Genomic DNA, 23,035 nt, shown 5'->3' with positions numbered 1-23,035 from the left:
AATTCAAAAGCATCAATTCTTCGGCGATCAGTCTTCTTTATGGTCCAGCAAGAGCTGGACCTCACCAAAGCGGATATTGGGAGAAATGTGCCTGTAATGCATACATTTTTTGCCATATGTTGTTGTTGTTTACTTGTGTCCGACTCTTCGTGACCCCCTGGACCAGAGCACGCCAGGCCCTCCTGTCTTCCACTGCCTCCTGCAGTTTGGTCAAACTCATTTTAGTAGCTTCGAGAACACCGTCCAACCACCTCGTCCTCTGTCGTCCCCTTCTCTTTGTGCCCTCCATATTTCCCAACATCAGGGTCTTTTCCAGGGAGTCTTCTCTTCTCATGAGGTGGCCAAAGTATTGGAGCCTCAGCTTCAGGATCTGTCCTTCCAGTGAGCACTCAGGGCTCATTTCCTTCAGAATGGAGAGGTTTGATCTTCTTGCAGTCCATGGGACTCTCAAGAGTCTCCTCCAGCACCAGAATTCAAAAGCATCAATTCTTCGGCGATCAGTCTTCTTTATGGTCCAGCTCTCACTTCCATACACTTCCATCCATACTGGGAAAACCATGACTTTAACTATACGGACCTTTGTTGGCAAGGTGATGTCTCTGCTTTTTCAGATGCTGTCTAGGTTTGTCATTGCTTTTCTCCCAAGAAGAAGGAGTCTTTTAATTTCGTGACTGCTGTCACCATCTGCAGTGATCATGGAGCCCAAGAAAGTAAAATCTCTCACTGCCTCCATTTCTTCCCCTTCTATTTGCCAGGAGGTGATGGGCCCAGTGGCCATGATCTTCGTTTTTTTGATGTTGAGCTTCAGACCATATTTTGCACTCTCACCCTCAAACATACAACAAACATGTGAACAAACATACACATACAAAAAGACACAGAGAGTGTGTGGTGTAACGGTCTGAGCGTTGGAATAGGACCTGTGAGACCAGGGTTCAAATCCCCACTCATCCACGAAGCTGCCATCCTGCTGATCATGTATATTCAGCCTTGTTTTTACCTTGTCATCTTTGGGGAAGGTAGGAATTATTAAAAAGTCAGTCAGTTGCCAAGTTGTGTTGCTTCTCCTTTTGCAAATGTTGGAAAAAGCAACGTTTCTGCACACCTGTACTTAAAAATCTTTGTGATGAAGGGTGGTTAAAAAACACACACAACCCAAATAAATAACACATGTTTTGTTATAATGCAGTGTCGGTTACTGGAACAATTTTCACTTTTGCTTTCCTCGCTGACCTGTGACTATCCAGAATTCCAGTTCCAAATTATTCATCTCTTGCACAGCTCCTACCATGGGACATTCTTCTTCAGACCCTCCTCCACCCTCACCCCATCACTGTTTTTTTTTTTTTTTACTTTTAAATGGTACAGTGGTACCTCAGGTTAAGTACTTAATTCGTTCCCGAGGTCCGTACTTAACCTGAAACTGTTCTTAACCTGAAGCACCACTTTAGCTAATGGGGCCTCCCGCTGCTGCCGCACTGCCGGAGCACAATTTCTGTTCTCATCCTGAAGCAAATTCTTAACCCGAGGTACTATTTCTGGGTTAGCGGAGTCTGTAACCTGAAGCATATGTAACCTGAAACATATGTAACCCGAGGTACCACTGTACTCATGAGGTAAAGCACTATGTTGGCATAGAGATAAACAATGTGTTGTTTCATTTTTTCCGGCACTTGTTTGTCACTTTCTATGGTTACAAAGCAAGTTAAAAAGAAATCTGCCATAGGTTTGTTGTCCTTAATTACCTAACTTGAAACTAAAGGCTCAGTGGGATCTCTCTCCAAAAGCTGAGCAAAGGCCCGAAAGGGTGGGGCCTCCTTAACATACATAAAAAGGTAAAGGGACCCCTGACCATTAGGTCCAGTCGTGGCCGACTCTGGGGTTGCGCCGCTCATCTCGCTTTATTGGCCGAGGGAGCCGGCGTACAGCTTCCGGGTCATGTGGCCAGCTTGACTAAGTCGCTTCTGGCGAACCAGAGCAGTGCACGGAAATGCCGTTTACCTTCCCGCCAGAGTGGTACCTATTTATCTACTTGCTCTTTGACGTGCTTTCGAACTGCTAGGTTGGCAGGAGCAGGGAACGAGCAATGGGAGCTCACCCCGTCACGGGGATTCGAACCACCAACCTGATTGGCAAGTCCTAGGCTCTGTGGTTTAACCCACAGCGCCACCCGCATCCCTTAATATACATAACTGTTATCTATTAAAGCAATACATATGCATAAACCTCCTCCAAAATTACAACACAATACTAATTATACCATTTATGGGCTTTCCTTCATCACCTAAGCAGCCCCCACTGCATATGATCTCTTTCCATTACTTTCTACCTGAGGGGGAAAGGAACAGATGAAGGTACATCTCAGAACTGCAAGGCATGTCTTCTTTCATATGTAGATGCATAGGAATGTGCTTACAACCTTGGGCAGGGGTCAGCAAACTTTTTCAGCAGGGGGCCGGTCCACTGTCCCTCAGACCTTGTGGGGGGGCCAGAGTATATTTTTTTGGGGGGGAAATGAACGAATTCCTATGCCCCATAAATAACCCAGGGACGCTTTTGAAATAAAAGCACACATTCTACTCATGTAAAAACACCAGGCAGGCCCCACAAATAACCTAGAGATGCATTTTAAATTAAATCACACATTCTACTCATGGAAAAACACGCTGATTCCCGGAACTTCCACAGGCCGGATTTAGAAGGTGATTGGGCCGGATCCGGCACCCAGGCCTTAGTTTGCCTACCCATGACCTTGGGAGTAAAGCTGCTCCTAGCACAAGATAAGGAAACAGTAAGACACAGTAGGCACAAGGCCTCTAGGCCTGGCTCGTTAGCTGAGCTTATAGAGCTCTATGTGCATCAAAACAAAGATCAACTTTAAATAAAGATCATCTCCTGCATGTAAGTGAGCTTTGATACTCATAATCTTTTATTTCATTTCTTATTTCCATACAACACAGCGGAAGTTGTCATTTTCATGGCTGAACAATGCAATACATTTGTAAATTACTTGTTTTTGGTATTTTTTTTATTAAAAAAAACAACATACTGAAATTTTTGTTTCCGAAACTAACGGCGAAATCTTCAAACACTGCAATAGTCCTAGTGAAATTGCTCAAGGGCTGAGGCCAAAATAACAGAAAACTGTTGACTTCAAATCCACTAATCACTCCAATAAATTTCCTGATTTCTCACTCAGGACTTAAAGGAAAGCACACCTTATTTACTAGTCATCTGGTGTACAATACACACCTACATGGTTTATGAAAAATGAACTGTACAATCAAGATTCAATGAAGTCATATACAGTTGCCATATTGCCATATTTACATTCAGAAAAATTAATCTCACCAAAACCACAACAAATAAATACATAAATAAATAAATAAAACATTGTGCTCAACGTGAAGTTAAAAAAAAAGAAGTGAACTTTTCAAATACCATGCACATGAAGTACATTTAATTATAAGGGTAAACCAAGTCTTTAACTGATGCTACAGTTGACTACAGATTTACTTGTAGCCTAACAGGGACAAACAAATAATACACTCAGTTAAATTTGTATACAATATAAATCAGCTTTCTTTCAGTTTGCCAACCAAGTCATTTCTAAAATGTTATTACCATATATACTTGAGTATAAGCCAACCCGAATATAAGCCGAGGCACCTAATTTTACCACAAAAACCTGGGAAAACTTATTGACTCGAGTATAAGCTGGTTCTCCACACCACAAACCTGGTGGCGGCGGCAGCGGCGGAGGAAGAACCAACAGCCCAAAAGGGCTGCTTTCAGCATAAAAAATGTGCTGAAAAAGTTGGCTTATACTTGAGTGTATACGGTATTAATAAAGCAGAGGCCTTTTGCAACTCTGGCCAAATTTTGGGGTCATTTGCTACCTAAAAGTATCATTAGCTCCAAAATATAACTTAGAAATATTCCCAGGCACACGTTACCTGGGAATCTGTGCAAGCAAGCACAGCTAGGACAAAACTGTCCCTGGGTGTTAGGTGAATCACTGACATAAAGGGAAGGGATAAACTATATGCCAAAATGGATGCGTATCATTCCGCAATCTGGTTTAACTGGAGAACAGTGGAGGCGCCACTTTGTCATAAATGACCACTACAATCCTAAACTGTACACATCTACTCAAAAGTCCCACTAAGTTCTGACTGAGTTTCAGTGAAGCTTGGATTGCAACCTTAACCACGATGTTGGATAAGCACATGCCAGCCATCACCTCCAGATGTTTTGGGTTACAACTCTCATCAGCCCCAGTCATCATGGGCAATGATCAGCGATGTGAATTGTGGACCAAAACCTCTGGAACGCACTAGGCTTATTTATATCCCTTTAGCAAGTAACCAGAATATTCAAAAGCCCACACTCTTAAAAAATGTTATTCTCTTCAAGTACCTTTTAGCTCACAAGCAAACGAAATCATTAAGCAGGAACCTCCTGCCAAATTAACTTTTTGTGTTAATAGGCTGTCTACGTCTTTTAAATTAATTCAAATTCCATTAGTTTCATTTAATCTCTTTTCACGGGCATTTTAAGTACCAAGACTGAGATCAGATACTTTGTCTCTAATAATAGCTTACCAGAATAAAGAAAACATGCCTGTATTTAAAAAAGCTTTAAAAATTAAGTGGTTTTTATTTAATAATGCCTCTTAGGAATTCAAACCGTTATTTCAATAAGGGTATGTCACAGTGTAGCTGCAATCTGCTACAAATCTAAACATGTATATAGGTATTTCTATATAGTGCTGTTGGTGATGGATGTGTAAAGAAACTCTATAGAACTGTTAATACAGCTGGTGTGATCAATCATTAACTCTTCCACCTCCGGTTACATGAAAGATTCCAAGATCCCAGCATATGAAACTCAGCGGAGTGCAATTGTAGCTGTTCCATGGACGTACAAAAATCATAGCGCCCCAAATCTGAATGCCCCAAGGTCACCCTGAGGACCAAAACATGAAGCCCAGGTTTTTCTATTTACTACGAGACTGTTTAAAAAGAGGGTTACATCCTTGAGGCTGCCTTCATTGCAAGCTCTGTTGAAACAGAGTAGGTATATATCAAAACCAAATCTTGTCCCTTCTCTCTTTTGCTGAAAGTGTGATAAACAGCAGCTTCAGAGGAACATGGAAATGACAATGTCAGACGTTCAGAGAGTGGCTGATCTGATTTTGTGGGCTCTATGCTTATGGCAACACCAGTGAGAATGAGGGGGGCTGTGTTCCCAGGAAACATCTACAAGGCCCCCGAATGGCGGCAAAGGATCAGATGAAGGCAGTTGCCGAATGCAATTAAATCGCCAAGGAATCATCAACACTGAAACACTACTGGGCCTTGGAACAAAATATACTGTATATGTTACAGCAAGTGTTGCCTCTTGGGGCTCAGTTCATTCAGCTCCACGTACATGAGGATGATGAAGAGGAGGATACTAAGTATTAAGTCTTTACGTTATGCTTTTCCTCTTCATTTAAAAAGGAAAACAGAACCAAGAAGAAATTCCTCGCAATCGCACACATGGCCTGTTAGTGCCGCTCCCTTCATGCCTCTGCCCACTGACGACTCCTTTGTAGTCCTATGAGATTGGAGAGCTTTTCACAGTTCTCAAGTTTCACGGATTCTGCTTTCTGTTTCAGCCGCTCATCTCTGTACAGCTTCGCCAAATTCGATAGCTCAGATTCTAAGAAGAAAGAAAAGGAACAGTCTGGGTAGCAACACTTTTGTCTTAAAAAACGGTGTTGAAGAGCACTGGGAGAAAAAGATACAACTCAAAATATGGCATAACATCATTAGATCTGTTCAGCTTTTCTGTTTTGGTGACAAGGGCTTAAGTTTCAGCAGTACCAAGAATACGTGCATTTGTTGGTGCAACTAAATAACACATTTTAAACATATTTACGGAATGTTTCAGAGCAATCAATGAGAAATAAGCTTACTGGAACTTGACTCCCTGGCGGAGTATATATCAGTTTCCATTTACTATAAATGGCAACTATATACTTCATTATGAATCACCCTATATAACTGAAGTCTTGGATCCTATGCAACCTGCTGCACACAATTTAGGATAGTTTTGCAAAGTTGATAATTCACTAATTTTCATTTTAAACGTGATGACATCATGCCTACTTCCAATACAGAAAAAACTGATGATGATGATGATGATGATTATAGTGCACATATATGACTCTAGTTAATATTGGAGATTTATGTCTATGAAACTGAAGAACTCAATCAGTGGCACTGATGATCGTACCACTTTCTATGTAGGATATATAAGTGTGTCTTGTAAACACCTGTGGACTCTATTCTGTTACAGTGCAAAAAATCTGGTAGGCTATCAGAAGGAAGAAGACTGCAGCGAAATTTTCCTATAGGATTTTAAAAATAAAACTTTACACTATTTCCCAATGGACTTTTTATAAAACCTTACTTGGAGGTGTAAAAAGATAAAATCCATAAGCCTGTCTACTCAAAAGGAAGTAGCATTCAGTTTAAGTGGCTTACTCCCAGGTAATTCTGTATAGGATTGCAGTCTGCTATAAACTTTGTTGACAAAATTAAATATATTGGTAGTGACTGAGGAACAACAGAATATTTAATAAGTAGATTAAACATACCCTAAGGGATGTGGGTGGTTCGAATCCCTGCAACATACAGATGCATACAGGCTCTGCTCAGCGCTCCCTTTAAATATTTTTTTTACTTGAATCCCCCCTCTAAAAACTAGGTGCACCTTATGGTCAGGTGCGCCTTATGGAGCGAAAAATAAGGTACGACGTAGTGGAATACAGAGAAAACAAAAACCACTGTGGGCTAGTTCAGCAGGACACAGTAGAGAATTTTCCAATGGTATTGTTTCCATGCTATCAGCCAGCTCTAAACTAGTGTGGCGTTTGAGATCTACTTCTCTCCTTGTATTATTATAGATGCTAGCCATTTTCGTGCACCTGACTTTGGCATACCACGAATGCTCTTTGACATTGTCAGAGTTCATTGTCGAGATTTTAAATCAATACACACACGTGGAATGCTTAAGAATGAAAACACAACCTACTTTGTTGTTTTTCTTTCCTGCAGCTAGTCTGGATATAATCGATATAATCTTTTTCAATGTGTTTTTCAAGCTCTTCAAGCTCTTCGGCGTTATAGTTATGCTCAAAGTTTTTATCAACGTAGTAAGGCACCTGTAGATTTTGTGTTTCTCTAACAATCGTGTGCCCAAGATTCCTGAAAGAGTAAGCAAATGATGAAAGCATTTTAACCGCTTGAAAAAGAAAAGGAAATACGGTTTTGCCATATTAACATTTGTATTTGAAATTGCCTGTCTTCTAAAAATAGAAATGTTCTCAAAGTAAATTGCATATTCTTTCTCTGTTCCGAGAATATGCAATTTTTGCATATCCTTTCATCTATATGATCCTGTAATTCCTGGAGTCCTGTCCAGCTATTATAGAATCCACATAGATGCTAATATAATCCAAAAGAATTGCAGCTCTTCGAACTGGTCAGTATTATAACCAACTCATTTCTGAAATGTACAGAAGGATCTGAAAAATAAAGCAAACCTGTCAGGATGTGACATTATGTGTGGCGTCTGACTAAATTCTCTTAGTGCAAGGATTTCCATCTGTGAAACAGAACATCCAAAACTGCTCTGAGGGGTTGGAGAAATCCCCAGAACAGATTTTGGGGAGGGGAGAGGGTGGGGAAGTTGTGTTGCACAGTTAGAAGCCTGTGTGCTAACAGAACAACTTAGTTGAATACTGCCAATAAGGAAGACTGAGTGATGTACCGTATTTTTCGCTCTATAGGACGCACTTTTCCCACTCCAAAAATTAAGGGGAAATGTGTGTGCGTCCTATGGAGCAAATGCAGGCTCCTTGGCTTCAGCGATAGCAACGCAAAGCCGCCAAAGCACAGAGGGAGCACTCCCTCCACGCTCCAGAGGCTACGCGTTGCTTTCGCTGAAGCCTGGAGAGCGAGAGGGGTCGGTGTGCACTGACCCCTCTCCCTCTCCAGGCTTCAGGGATAACCGCCTGAAGCCTTTGGAGCGCAGCGGGAACTTGCGCTGCACTTCAAAGGCTTCGGGTTCCTTTTGCTGAAGCCGGGAGAGCAAGACTCTCCTGGCTTCAGCAGAGAGGGAGAGCTGTGCAGCGCCCCTTCAGCAAAGCGGGAGGAGAAATGGAAGGGGCTCCATTTCTCCTGCCGCTTTGCTGAAGGGGCGCTGAACAGAGAGGGGAAGATTTTTTTTCTTGTTCTCCCCCTCTAAAACAAGGTGCGTCCTATGGACGGATGCATCCTATAGAGCGAAAAATACAGTAAATTAAAATGATTCTTTACGCTATTTATTGTTATATGAGCTAAGAATTGTATTGAATGTTGCATGGGCATAAGGCAGCCACCAAACATGAAGGAAAGCTGTATCTTACAGGACTGCAGAGCTGCTGCCAGTGGGAAATCACTTGAAAATAAGGCAGAGGTGTCTTGCGATACCTAATTGCAAGATTTCTCTGCCCACCTTCGAGCAATTTCCCCATTCCATTGCGGCCCTGTAGGACCGACTCCATCACGTTTTGCAGACTTCTCCATTCCACTTAAAACTGGGAAGGTGGGTGGGGAGAGACAGGGGAAAGATCTGTTTCACAAGCTTGCCTTCTGCTGAAGCAATACTAGACACAACCATAAATATTTATTAAATTCCACCTTTAATGCTAGTTCCTTTGTCTAAAATCTAGCACACAAGCTTTTAAAACAGCCAACAGTTTTCCACATGCCTTAGTCTCTACTTTTCCAAGTAATGTCTAGGTTAACAATTGAGACTGAAGCTTTTTTCAACTGGTATTACTGAAATTTTATTTAAACTGCGCATGAAAATGATGAAGAAATCACACAACTATTAACAGGTTTTAAACTATCCTGCAGTATCAGAATGTTCCAGTTTGCTTTTATTTCAAGTACAGTGGTACCTCGGGTTAAATACGCTTCAGGTTACAGACTCCGCTAACCTAGAAATAGTGCCTTGGGTTAAGAACTTTGCTTCAGGATGAGAACAGAAATCGTGCTCCGGAGGTGCAGCAGCAGCGGGAGGCCCCATTAGCTAAAGTGATGCTTCAGGTTAAGAACAGTTTCAGGTAAGTACGGACCTCCGGAACAAATTAAGTACTTAACCCGAGGTACCACTGTAGTTCTTGACAGTGTGGCTCTCAGGAGTGCATTTAGTATTTATTCAGCTTTCATAAAGTCCTCATTTATAAAAAGGATAACTGATTCTCTGTAAAGTGCCAAAAGGAAATATATAGTTGTTGCATTACAGCTATGACCTATATCTTTATGCTTTGAAGATGGAAATTAATCACCCTGTTTGAAAAGGCTGTGCTTGAATATATGGCTGTGGGGCTGCCTTTTCCACAGCAAAAAGCTTTAATCAACTTCCCAATTTAACTGGTATTAATAGATAACAGATCACATGTTAATCTCTATATTGGACAAGTCAATTCTCCCCGAAGAGCGAAGAAAAACACCAGGACTTACGACTTGAAGAAGAGGCTGTAGGGTGGGTTAGTTGCCATCAGTTGAGTTACTATTGACACAACTATTATAATAAAAACTGGCAGTAACTGGATAAATGCAGAGTATGAATTCTGGAAATGAAAACCATCGTTAGTGAAGCATATAAGCAAGGGATTTAAGAAAATCAAAATAATAAGCGTAAAAAGTAGCCTCTAGATAAGGCAGATTAGCTAGCTATTAGTCTTTTAAGCAAAACTGGTTGTGGTTTAAATTAGCCCAAGTATTGACGGACACCTATCTATTGATCAAGGCTCTTTAATACAAATAATATGGGAAGGGGAGAGCAGCTAGCTTATTCCTTTGAGGGCTATAAAGAAATAACACATGCTTGCTCCTTTTTTAATTTGATTTTTATATACACAATGTTGCCTTAAATAGGTCATCGCAAGAACTACCGCCTAAGACTAACTTTTTGTCATGTAAACGTTCCATTTCTACTTAATGCTGAAGACCTTGATGGCTTTATTAAATTAGTGGTGCAAGGATTCTCCTAAATGTGTTCAATTGTTTTTCTTCAATGTAATTCTCTGTTTTTCCTCCTTCCTGTAAATAAATCCCTGATGGTCAAGGTGGGTTATATCCAGCAGTATCACTCACCTAACCATTTTCAGCGATTCATTCCCCTTCCTCCTGCAGAACCCACCCCCAAATCTGCTCCAGAGCAAGGAGGAATTTGCAAAATCTCTCCACCCCCTGCCCTGCATAGACAAAGCTCCTGCTGCAAAGAAGTGCTTTTCACGAACAGAGGTCAATATGCCCACTCCCCAGCTCAATAAATATGCCTTTTGGCTCCATAACCTCTTCCCATTCTAGTGAATCAAAGCTTACCTTGGCCCTTTGTCACTTCACGCAACACAATCCTTGCACATTCCCCCACCTAATATTTCACTCCCCAAACGCCCACAAATAAAGTTAATTTTCAATTTCATCTTTTCTCCAAAGTGTGCCCCATGCTATTAAGTGAAATTTGCATCTACATAGGAACTGGAGTCTCTGTCTCTCTGTTCCTGCCAAAAGCTGTTCAAATTCCTTGCCAGCAAATGTTCTCGAAGAGCAACTTACAATTAAGAACTGCAAGAATTAAATATCACTTCCTCTTAAATGCTGGGAAATCGTAAGCAACGCCAGATTCTTTCCTAAGGAAAAGAAACAGGTAGAAGTGTTTTGTGGGTGCTCTTAACAGCTTCCTGCTCCCAAGTACCTGGGGTCTAGTTTCTTCCTCCTCCTCTTCCTCTGTCCAGATCCTATCATGTCTGTTCCGTGGCTGATAACATGGAGGATCCATGGATGAATTTGAAAACATGTGGATATTTCCTGTGGGTTTTTTTTAAAAAAAAACACAATGGGCTTTGTTTACTTATTTAAAAGTAACGCATGTCCCATTTAAATGGGAGAGAAGACAGCTTCTTGCCCTTGTCATAAAAATATTAGTTTCAGAGTGAGATAATTTATTACGGTCAAAGACCAGCTCACGTAACATAACATAATAAAAACAGCGTTCATAAAGATAAAATATACAATCAGAGCAGATTGCAGCAATAGCTCATGAGTTAAAATTGAGATACAGTGGTACCTCGCAAGACGAAATTAATTCGTTCCGCGAGTTTTTTCTTCTTGCGAGTTTTTTGTCTTGCGAAGCACGGTTTCCCATAGGAATGCATTGAAAATCAATCAATGCGTTCCTATGGAAACCGCCTTCAGACCAGGTCCGGGGACAGTCTGTCCCCCGACCTCTTCTGAAGGCTGGGGGGGGGGGACAAGGGCTCTTCTGAAGGCTGGCGGTGGGAAGAAAAGCCCTTCTCCCCACCTCCCGCCCCGCAAGCTCCGGGGACAGGAGGGCTTCGCTGCCGCCCGCCAGCATTTTAAGATCGCCCGGGACAGCGGAGAAGTCTCCGCTGTCCCAGGGGCTTTCAAAATGCTGGGGGTCGGCAGTGAAGGCTTCGCTGCCGCCCGCCAGCACTTTAAGATCGCCCGGGACAGCGGAGAAGTCTCCGCTGTCCCAGGGGCTTTCAAAATGCTGGGGGTCGGCAGTGAAGGCTTCGCTGCCGCCCGCCAGCACTTTAAGATCGCCCGGGACAGCGGAGAAGTCTCCGCTGTCCCGGGAAGGCAGGCGGGGGGGGGGGGGGAGAAAAGACTTTTGCCCCCTGCCAGCCTTCAGAAGAGGTCCAGGACCTCTTCTGAAGGCCGGCGGTGGGCGAAAGTCTTTGCTCCCGACCGCCAGCATTTTAAAAGAGGTCCCTGGAGATTTCCCTATGGGCTTTCTTCTTGCGAAGCAAGCCCATAGGGAAATTCGTCTGGTGAAGCACCTCGAAAAACGGAAAACTCTTTCCAGGACCTCTTCTGAAGGCCGGCGGTGGGCGAAAGTCTTTGCTCCCGACCGCCAGCATTTTAAAAGAGGTCCCCGGAGATTTCCCTATGGGCTTTCTTCTTGCAAAGCAAGCCCATAGGGAAATTTGTCTGGCGAAGCACCTCGAAAAACGGAAAACTCTTTCTTCTTGCGAGTTTTCCGTCTTGCGAGGTACCACTGTATATACGTACACCCGTACAACTGAGATTTGGGCTACCATAAAAAAAAAAATTGACCCTGAGGGGCCCCAAAGAGCAACTTCAGCATTTCCCTAGTGATCTAGTTTATTCTAGAGGATGATCTGTGCCTACAAATCTGGGCACAGAATCTGGCTACCAGCCAGGTCGTCTTGTGATCTTTGCCTAAGAGGAGAGAATTAAGTTTAGACTTGTCTGAAAGATCGGCGAGCCTCTTCGGCAAAGGATCAATGGGGTCTCTACGAATCTCAACATAAAAAGGACATCTAAAAAATATATGTTTGGGGCTTCGTTCTTCCCCTAATGGGCAGGTGCAAAGTCTCTGTGGGTATGGGACTCTTCTATAGGAGCCTTCCAGAACCGGTGAGGGCCAGGCTGAGCTTCTAGCAAGAGTAAAAGCCCTTCTTGCGTTTCTAGACGAGAGGAAATACAGATATGCTGCTGGAGCGACTACGTATCTCCCGTTTTCTATGATTTTATAATCGGGGACCCTTGTACAGACCTGTTGTCCATGATTCTTTGCCTAACCACGGATCTAGCTTGGCCCAGGCCCATAGTTATGAGGGTTTGGGGAGCAAGGCTCACTTTCTGAAGTATTAGTTTCAATTTCCATAAAAGCTAACAACTGTGGACCCAAGGTTGTGACAAAGGCTGCTCTAGATAATCCGAGTTTTGGAAATAAACCAGGTATTATGTCATAAAAGCCTGGTTATCTCTGGGTATATACAAACTTCTCAGAACTGAAGTAAGAATCTATTTATTAAGAACATATATGGAATCTTCAAGAGTAATACCTGTCTAGGTATTAACCGGACACCTCAAATGACTGCAGTTGCAGAATTTCTGGAATGTCATTGGCAAAGGAGAACAAAAAATGTAGTTACCTGAACTTTTGTTACAGGACTGTTATTTACCGGCTGCCTGAAGTTTTGTGAAGCATCAGTTAATAATGGTTTTTGTAGCACTCACCTGTTGGGAAGTTGCCTCCAAAAAACATATTAAATATTTCTTCTGGTGTGATGTCTGCTTCAAACTCTCTGTAATAGTTATAATGCTTGGGCAGGTTGGTATAACAAGTCTCCTGTTCATCTCCAAATTGATCATATTGTAATCTCTTTTCAGGGTTGCTCAAAACTGCAAAAGCAGTGCCTATTGCTGCAGGATGAAAGAACAAGAAGAAAATGTTGCATTCTTGTCACCTAGCACAATGTCTGCAATCTAGCCTAATGCCCAACTTGCAAAGGACTGTGATGTGCTAAGTGTTTTAGAAACACTTTAACATATAACTAACTACCTGGGCAAATACCTTTTCATTAAAGTATAAGGTAAAGGTAAAGTAAAGGGACCCCTGACCATTAGGTCCAGTCGCGGACGACTCTGGGGTTGCGGTGCTCATCTTATTGGCTGAGGGAGCCGGTGTACAGTCATGTGGCCAGCATGACTAAGCCACTTCTGGTGAACCAGAGCAGTGCACGGAAACGCTGTTTACCTTCCCGCCGGAGTGGTACCTATTTATCTACTTGCACTTTGACGTGCTTTCGAACTGCTAGGTTGGCAGGAGCAGGGACCGAGCAATGGGAGCTCACCCCGTTGCGGGGATTCAAACCACCGACCTTCTGATCGGCAAGTCCTAGGCTCTGTAGTTTAATCCACAGCGCCACCCACGTCCCATAAAGTATAAGGAGACAGCCTCAAAGCCTCATACAATTGGACTTCCCTTTTCTCTCCTCTCTGAGCACACCCACTCAAACGGTTATGCAGAACTGAGGAAACCTCTGCAGCAGTTTGTGGAACCCTTGTTGGGAATCTGAGGTGAGATACCCACGCAGTCGAAATTGCCCCCAGTTCCAGTCGCCACATGGAAGCAGGTAGAAAGGTAAAGGGACCCCTGACCGTTAGGTCCAGTTGTGGCCGACTCTGGGGTTGCGGCGCTCATCTCGCTTTATTGGCCGAGGGAGCCAGCGTACAGCTTCCAGTCATGTGGCCAGCATGACTAAGCCGCTTCTGGAGAACCAGAGCAGCGCACGGAAATGTCGTTTACCTTCCCGCCGGAGCGGTACCTATTTATCTACTTGGACTTTGACGTGCTTTCAAACTGCTAGGTCCAAAATAGTTTACTGCTGTAGAAGACAAGGCTCAGCAAAACATTCTGGATGTGGATACACTGGCGGAGGAAGAGGGGGGCAGGGGGAGCGCACCGCCCCTGGCAGCGTGATCCCAGTGGGGTACCATCATGGCTGCTGCCCCAGCCCCCGCTGGGCACCATGCCCCCGCAGGCATGGTGTGCCACGCCCCCAGGACGTGTCCCACGCCCCCTCCTGCTCTCCGCCACTGTGGATATAAACACAGCTTGCAGGCTTTGGCTCTGGCAGATAAAGACACAGACAAGTACAGTGGTACCTCAGGTTAAGTACTTAATTCGTTCCAGAGGTCTGTTCTTAACCTGAAACTGTTCTTAACCTGAAGCATCACTTCAGCTAATGGGGCCTCCTGCTGCTGCCGTGCCCCCAGAGCACAATTTCTGTTCTCATCCTGAAGCAAAGTCCTTAACCCGAGGTACTATTTCTGGGATAGTGGAGGCTGTAACCTGAAGCCTATGTAACCTGAAGCATATGTAACCCGAGGTACCACTGTAGAAAGAATTTCTGTTGTTCCAGCAGTTTAAGACGTAACACAGACTCTGCCTAATCAAAAGACTAACTCACTTCATAATCCATAGTGTAATACAGCGCAAGACCTTGGACCTAATGAGTTGGTGTGCCTTAATCATTCATATAAATAGCACTGGGCCATTGCCATAGCAACTGGCTTGGCTGACCCTGCATTGGTTGGTTTATCTCACCCCTTAACCCCTTCCTCCATGTCCAGTTTCTCCAACAACTCTCTGGAGCGAACTTAGGGGGGACAGGAATGGAAGACTAGAAGAGAACATCCACTTCGGCAGTGTAGAATGTCAACCAGAACATACTAATATGAAACTTATCAGAAACCCCAAACTCACATAGGAGCTGGTGTGCCTTAATTCCTCTCCTGCAGAGTCCTCAGAAATTAGTAAGATGGTATGTATTTTAGAAAATGATCCATTATCTGAGTACTTCTTATATCCCCTTGTTTATTATCTCATTAATTAAAACTGCAAGATCATAACCATAGGATTTGCTACAAGGCTTCAGAAGATTATAGCAAAATACATTTCAATTAATTAGATGGGATTTATATTGAAAGAAAATGTACAGTGGTACCTCAGGTTAAGTACTTAATTCGTTCCGGAGGTCCGTTCTTAACCTGAAACTGTTCTTAACCTGAAGCACCAGTTTAGCTAATGGGGCCTCCTGCTGTTGCCGCGCCGTCAGAGCACGATTTCTGTTCTCATCCTGAAGCAAAGTTCTTAACCTGAAGCACTATTTCTGGGTTAGCAGAGTCTGTAACCTGAAGCGTATGTAACCTGAAGCGTATGTAATCCGAGGTACAACTGTATTGTTTATTATAGACAGGATCTTAAGTATAACTGATTATGTAAAAGAATGGAGTATTTCTTTGCAATATTCTTCAATGCAGAAAAAGCATTTGATAGGCTTAAGTAGAAATCCTTGCTGAAATAATATTTGCTTTTACTTTTGGCAATGAATTTATCAAATGGATCACCTAAAGCAAGTTGGGTTTGGAATAGTTCTCCTTTGGACATATCTATTATATGCAGAGGAACAAAATTAAACATGTCATCTATGAGCTTTATTTTTTTGCTGTTTCAACAGAACCTTTTGTGCTATATATTAGCAAATTTTTAAAAATGCAACACCTGCTAATAGATAACTGTCATTATTAACATATAATAATAATAATAATAATTTTTTATTTATACCCCGCCCTCCCCAGCCAAGGCCGGGCTCAGAGTGGCTTACAAGCAATAATAAAAACAAGATGAATGATTACAACTTAAAAACAAAAATAAAATACAACATTAAAATAATGGAACATTAAAATATTAAAATGTAGCCTCATCGCAGGAGGAGAAGGAAAAGAAAAAAGAAAGAGAGGGAGGGAGGGAATCAGATTGGCTCCAAGCCAACGGCCAGGCGGAACAACTCTGTCTTACAGGCCCTGCGGAAAGAACTCAGATCCTGCAGGGCCCTGGTCTCATGAGACAGAGCGTTCCACCAGGCTGGAGCTAGTGTTGAGAAGGCCCTGGCTCTGGCTGAAGCTAATCTAACTTCCTTAGGGCCCGGGACCACTAGGGTGTTGCTATTTATGGACCTTGAGGCTCTCCGTGGGGCATACCGGGAGAGGCGGTCCCGTAGGTACGAGGGTCCTAGGCCATGATGATGCAGCTTTATTGTGGTGATCTACAAACCTTTAAATGCATCTGTTGCTCCTGGTGCACAGTTCTTGTCCGGATGAAATTTCAGGGCAAGTTTTCGGTATGCTTTTTTCAATTCTTCGTCTTTGGCATCTCTCCCAACACCTAGAATCTCATAGTAATTCTTACTGTTCTTTATTCTACAAAAGAAGCACAACCCTTTACACACAGATCTTTCCTCACAGCACTTACAGAAAGCTTTTTACTAGATTAAGGTTACCAGATGTCCCCGTTTCCTGGGGACAGTCCCCGGATTTAGAGCTTTCTCAGCATTCACATGTACCGTATTTTTTGCTGTATAAGACTCACTTTTTCCCTCCTAAAAAGTAAGGGGAAATGTGTGTGCGTCTTATGGAGCAAATGCAGGCTGTGCAGCTATCACAGAAGCCAGAACAGCAAGAGGGATTGCTGCTTTCACTGCACTTGAGATTCAGAATATTTTTTTTCTTGTTTTCCTCCTCCAAAAACTAGCTGCATCTTGTGGTCTGGTGCGTCTTATAGAGCGAAAAATACGGTATGTAGCGAACAATAAGTGCCCCCAGATTCACTGAAAAAAATCTGGTAAACTTATACTAGATACCCAAGCATGACTTCAAACACTGTAAAGAAAATGTAGATGCAGATGCACGTTTCAGACTTCTGCATCAATGGAGAAGCTATTTCATTCAATAGCCTTTTCTATTGGAATAGTTATACTTTACTATGAATCTGTTTCATTGATGCTGAGTCCACCAGTCTTTATCTGGCATCATAAATAACCCAAGTTAAGTCTGATGTGTATGGAATGTCTTATTTAGATCAGCAGCTGCCTATATGGCACCTGTGGGTACCACATCATAGCATCCACTGTTACAATCCCTAGCTAAATGATAGCCAGGTGGCAGTTTCGTGGAAGAATGCATACCCACCGCTTCATCTAGGAAGAAAACACATGGGCAAGCATTTGATCAACTATCACAACACACTGTTACTGTGATAGTGTCTGTATGTCTAATGAGATGTAAGTATCAAACTAATTTGTTGTTGGTTTCAAAGGCAGTAATGCAACCTATAGCACAAACCTAACATCAAAGTAAACAAGCTTAAGTCTCAGTGTATTCAGGGTAGGAAGGGTGCATAGGCTGCAATCCTATACATAGTTATCTGGGAATAAGACTTACTGAATGGTGGAAAAAACCATTCAGTCTGAATTATAAGACAACTGTCCTGATTTGCACCTCTCAGGTTTATATACAGCTGGCAATGGGTCCTTCAAATTTCACATTTCTTTGAATTTTATGATCAGGTTTTTGGCTCAAAGAAGTACCAAAATGGGTAAAGGAATACATTTAAAAATGCAAATGTATTGGATAAAATACATATTTACATCATTTTTGTATGAGGTTGTTGTTTTTTAATTACAGGTTGATGCAGGAATGGGACGGAACAGATTTGTACAGCAAAATATTAGAATTAAAATAGCCTCCTTTAAAAAAAAGCCTATTAGCAGTTTCTCATACTGTATTAAATCTGGCTTCTGTGGATCAGCTAAATTGATTTACCCATTAACTAGATGGACAGGCTGTGAGCCTAGTATTCTAGGCAGAAGGGTTTTCTATTTACCTTTGTACCCCAAGAAGCTGTTCTTTTGTGTAGGTCATGCTACCTTCCCCAGACGCTGACTGACTCCTGCCACTGTCACAGAGATGTTCCTTTTTTATCCTCTTACAGTCACTACACCCACAGTAATCAAAGTTGTCTCTCATTTCCTCCGATGTACATGCATTTCTTCTGAGCTCATCAATCAATGCTGCAAAGAAAGACAGTTAATTTTCCTCAAATGCTACTACACAGTAAGTGAAGGTGGATGTTAAAGAATCCCACCCCCATGGCAAATGCAGAATGTGAAAACTTTGCAAAGATGTTTAAGTGTGGTCCCTGTTCCGCAGGAGCTAAAGACCAGAAAAGCATTAAGAATTTACCGTATAGTATAGTTAACTTGCAGTACTGTGGTAAACATATCTGATCAGAAGTTTGTCTCCTTGTGTTTAATGGAGTTTGCTCCCAGGCAAGTGCATACAGGCTTGCAGACTAGATTTGGGTTTAGGTTTGGAACTGGGGGAAAGCAGGGTTATTGTGCCTTCAACAATTGTGTGGCAGACAGAAACTCAACTGGATAAGCCTTTCAATAGTATGGTAACACAGTTAGGAACAAAGCTTCACCCATTCACATTTCATCTGTCACACATTTTATGACATTTGTGGCCATTTATTTTTGGGTCTTCCATTCCACCTGCAAGAAGACACCAACTCGCATAGAACACAAAGCATATGGTGCCTCTTTTGTGGGTGGGTTGGAGGACCCAATTCACATAAAGTGAACTGAAAATCCTGTTTCTGGGGAATAAAGAACAAAACTTCTGTATGTGGTGCTTGGCCCATGATGGCTCTTTCACATACACAAGTCGCCACCATGATGTATTTTATGCCACCAATGTATTTTATATGAGTGTGGTATATAAATAGAAATGAAAGAATAATAGTAAGTGTAAGACTTCATTATTTAAAGCGGTAAACTAAGGCGGCATGTTTGCAATCTGCACAATGGCATAGGATGTTGACATAGAATGGTAAACAAACGGGTATGCCACTAAAATCCAGTTTTCACTCCATTAGTTTCTTCCTTTATGCTTTCCATAGTTGGCCTTGAAACCCCCAAACTGAAGATAACTTCAATTCTCACACCCCATCTCCGCATCTCCTCTTCCTGTTGCCCCCTTCGGCCCTATAGTCTACCCTTCACTCCAGCCCTCAATGATCTGAGAACCACCAAACGGGGAGCTGTGTTAATCTACTGCAAACAAAACAAGGGAAAGTCACCTTAATATAGAATAAAAACAAATTGTAGCGGTGTGATGCAGCAGATACGCATGTTAAGCACACAGGCACACACACACGGGCAGGGAAAGATACTGCAAGGAGTGGGGAACATTTTGTGTGCCTAGCTCAAGAAGCACCCAAGCCCTTGTTTTATATGCAATTAAGCTGGCACAGAAATGCCCCAGACCTACTGGACCTCTTCCAGCATTTTCCTCTTCCTCTCTACCAACTAAGGATGGCAGTTCATGCATTTGAGGGATCCATCTGGAGAGACCTTCTGCCACGCAAAAGGAAGCAACAACCCCTCGCGCTGGTCAGCCCTGTTAAAAAGGCCAGCGGGCTTTTTTTGGGGAGGCGATCTGAGATCCCACGCCCCATATGCCGATCTCCCACCTTAAGGCCGATTCCCAGCCTGCCCAGGCTCTGAGGCGATGGCACCACCAGCTTGAAGGGTTCGTTACCTTCAGCCCAGCGCTCCCCAGGGCTCAGCACTGCCATTTTCCAGCTGATGGAGAGGGAGGACCGGAGGGGCGACCCCGGAAAGATCACGTGGCGCAGGATCCCGACCGCAGGGCAACCTGGGTGTTGTAGTCCTCGCGTATGAATTGAGGCCTTAGACCCCGCCCCCCAATAAACCCGTCCTCGCGAGGAGAAATTTATACCACGGGGATTATTATTTTTTAATTTTTTTTAAATATTTATATAATGTATCTTAACGTGTAATGTATCTTTTTATATATATATATATATACACACACACACACACACACTATATATATATATATATATATATATATATATATATATATATATATATATATATATATAGTGTGTGTGTGTGTGTATATATATATATATATATATATATATATATATATATATATATATACCCACACACATATATCTTTATATATCTATATCTATATATCTATCTATATCTGTACCTATATCTATATAATGTATCTTAACGTATAATGCATCTTAATATATATAATGTATCTTAACGCGGATTCATTCTACGAAATCGCCATTGCAAAGCCTTAACTGGCACTTCGGGGGCTTTTCGCCAGAGAGGCTTCCGCGGGCTAGAGCGGCGCACCGTTCCCTAGAGCGCCCCGACTTCCGATCAAATGCCGGAAGCTGAGGCTGTGTGACGCATAGAGAGGAACGGCTTTGGGTTGGCTACGACTCCCGTATATTCCACATAGACGAGCACTGGAGTCATCCAGAGGGCAGAGAAGACCCTCCCGGGCGTAAAGCTCAAGTGCTTTCGAGTTTTTAAAGAAAATAACGGAAAGCGGTCCTTCACCGTTATGACGCTGAGGGACCTGTGCCGCTCACAGAAAGAGAGCGAGGGGCCCTTATCCTCTCGCTTATCCCCCGACTTCTTTTATTTGCTGCGCAATTCACCTCAAGATAATAAACGAAAAGCCTCTATAATGCACCTTCCGTTAGGCTCTCTGTGTCTGAGGGAAACGGTGGCGGAGGGAGGGGTTTCCGTTTCCGGTATCTATTGCGGCAGAAGCGAGGCCCCGCGAGAGGAGGAGCGGCCGTGCTTGGTCGCGCAGGCGCAGTGGGGAGGGGGGAAAAGCTAATCCGTTTGGGGGGAGGGCGGCCGTGGGCTTCCTGCGCTGTGGTGTTTCTTTCTCCCCCTCAGGCGAATAGGGCCGTGAAGGGGAAGAGGGCGCCGCCGCCGCCGCCGTCGTGGTGCTGCTGCTGCTGCTCAAGCGGCGGCAGCCGGAGCAAGGCCTGCTCCCCGTTTTCCTCCCCGTGTGGCGCGGCTCTTAGGCCCGGGAGGACGGACTCCCCCCTCGCCCTCTCCCCCCCTCTCCGCCCTGTGCGGCGGCGGCGGTGGCGGCGGCGGGGAGGAGGAGCAGGTCGGGGGCGGAGGAAGCAGGTGAGTCGTTTGGGCCGTGGGGGGCGGAGGGGAGGGCCAGTGGGGGGGGCAGTTCTTTCATCCTCATTTTTATATTTTGTAGAACTCCCAGTAGGCCTGAGGTAACTCAGTTGGTAGAGCAGGAGACTCTTAATCTCGAGGGCAAAAGGTTCCTGGTTGGTCCCTTCCAACTCTTATGGAGGAGCAGCAGTATTCATCCCCACCCAGCAGTTATCCCGTCCACTTCTATTTACAGTGGTACCTCAGGTTACTGATTCTTCAGGTTACGCGATTTCGGGTTGCGCACCACGCCGAAACCGGAAGTACCGGAACGGGTTACTTCCGGGTTTCGGCGCTCGCGCATGCGTAGAACCACTAGATGTGCATGCGTAGAAGTGCCAAATTGCGACCCGTGCGCACGCAGATGTGTACAGGGGTACCTCGGGATGCGAACGGGATCCATTCCGGAGCCCTGTTCGCATCCTGAACAGAACGTAAGATGCGACTGCGTGTGCATGGGTCGTGTTTCGTCATTTTGACCGCCTGCGCATGCGCGAGCGGCAAAACCCGAAAGTAATGCGCTCCATTACTTCTGGGATGCCGCGGAGCGCAACCCAAAAATACTTAACCTGAAGCATATTTATCCCGAAGTATGACTGTATTCACTTATTTTAGCCAATTTTACACATCCCGCCTTGGGGAGGCGGCAAGCAGCGTTTGAAATTCCCCAGGGGCATTTTGCACCTTGCGACCAAGTGAAGATGCCTGTGGGTGCCAGGATCGCGCCTGGCATCTTCCGCCGTCTGGAGGTGTGGGGTGCCTGGGGATCCTTTGATCTTGACTGTTTTCACACACTTAGCAACACATCCTGTAGAATACTGTTTGACCTGCACAATGAATTTCAGGAACCAAAAAGTCATATGGAAAATTACGACTTTCAGGCCATCTGGCCTCCAAGTGACAACTAGGCTTCCAATTTTGGCGACTATAACCCTGGCTTAAGGAGACATTTGTCCTCCAGTCTAAATTTCCGAGTTTCTAACACTGGTGGCAAAGCACCAATATAGGATCTTGCTGTGAGTTGACAAGGAAATAGCAGCCAAGTGAGGTGACAAATAATGCCGACTCCTCTTCAACATGAGGACAGGGGCTATTTTGACCTTGAATAAGCCCACAGGACAAGTGGTGAAGATGGAAGCAAAAGGCAAGAGTGGGAAAGAAGCCTTGGGTGTTAATTGAGATGACTGTTGTGACTGACTCTGACTGCTGTGAAAATTGCAGCATATATGGGTGTTTGCATGAAACTAATAACCAGCTGAAGTTCTAGCAATGGAAAAAGGAGGGATAAGATTGAAAATCAGTTTCAATACTATTGTACGTTAAAGTACATTAAGAAATCTTTTGTTGCCATAAGTGTAGTATTTGGGAGATAGTATTGGGAGTGGTCTGTGCAGGCTACAGTAGTTATGAAAGCACTTATGTTCTGAACATTTCATCCAGAATGCCACAAGTTGTTGAGCGATGGGATATAAACCCCTAAATTAAATAACTTCTCTAAAGTCCTCACACCATGAATGTGCAGAGTTTATTCACTGCAAACAATTTTTTGAAAAGCAGTTGTGCTCTAGAATTTGGCACCCTGTATCACATGGTGCTTAGTGATGGGTATATGTTTTTGCAAATATATTGGGTGGGAATTAAGATAAACTTGTACTCTGAATCTGGTGATGGGCAGGCAGGTAAAAAACTGTGGAAAACTGAATGCTGAACCCAGAGGCATGGCTTCCTTTGCCTCCTTGA

At 43.6% G+C, this 23,035-nt stretch overlaps 2 protein-coding genes across 7 annotated transcripts in view; one reads left to right on the top strand and one right to left on the bottom strand.

Annotated features, from left to right (window-relative positions):
- Positions 1 to 2,902: 2,902 nt before the first annotated feature.
- On the bottom strand, positions 2,903 to 20,828 carry DNAJC18 (DnaJ heat shock protein family (Hsp40) member C18). Of its 3 annotated transcripts, none has more exons than XM_053380509.1 (8): positions 20,805 to 20,828; positions 18,103 to 18,289; positions 16,495 to 16,640; positions 13,113 to 13,298; positions 10,801 to 10,913; positions 9,561 to 9,670; positions 7,084 to 7,256; positions 2,903 to 5,706 (listed from the first exon to the last, which is right to left on the bottom strand). In XM_053380509.1, the coding sequence occupies exons 2-8, from the start codon at positions 18,243 to 18,245 to the stop codon at positions 5,567 to 5,569; spliced, it is 1,011 nt and encodes a 336-aa protein (XP_053236484.1). In that variant the 5' UTR covers positions 18,246 to 18,289; positions 20,805 to 20,828; the 3' UTR covers positions 2,903 to 5,566. The 3 variants fall into 3 exon arrangements, with proteins under 3 accessions (XP_053236484.1, XP_053236482.1, XP_053236483.1); XM_053380507.1 differs by lacking the exon at positions 20,805 to 20,828 and adding an exon at positions 19,821 to 19,977; XM_053380508.1 differs by lacking the exon at positions 20,805 to 20,828 and adding an exon at positions 19,753 to 19,843.
- Positions 20,829 to 20,957: 129 nt separating this feature from the next.
- The window catches only part of ZC3H13 (zinc finger CCCH-type containing 13), a 50,276-nt gene continuing 48,198 nt past the window's right edge, over positions 20,958 to 23,035 (top strand). For all 4 annotated transcript variants that reach the window (XM_053380493.1, XM_053380488.1, XM_053380489.1 and 1 more), the window contains exon 1: positions 20,958 to 21,256. The gene's annotated coding sequence lies outside the window, so the exon portion shown is untranslated. The remainder of the gene's footprint in view (positions 21,257 to 23,035) is intronic.

Source organism: Podarcis raffonei, chromosome 3 (assembly GCF_027172205.1).
Source record: "Podarcis raffonei isolate rPodRaf1 chromosome 3, rPodRaf1.pri, whole genome shotgun sequence".
Classification (NCBI taxonomy): domain Eukaryota; kingdom Metazoa; phylum Chordata; class Lepidosauria; order Squamata; family Lacertidae; genus Podarcis; species Podarcis raffonei.
The sequence above is the reverse complement of the archived record's forward strand: the minus strand, read 5'-3'. Positions and strand labels throughout refer to the sequence as shown.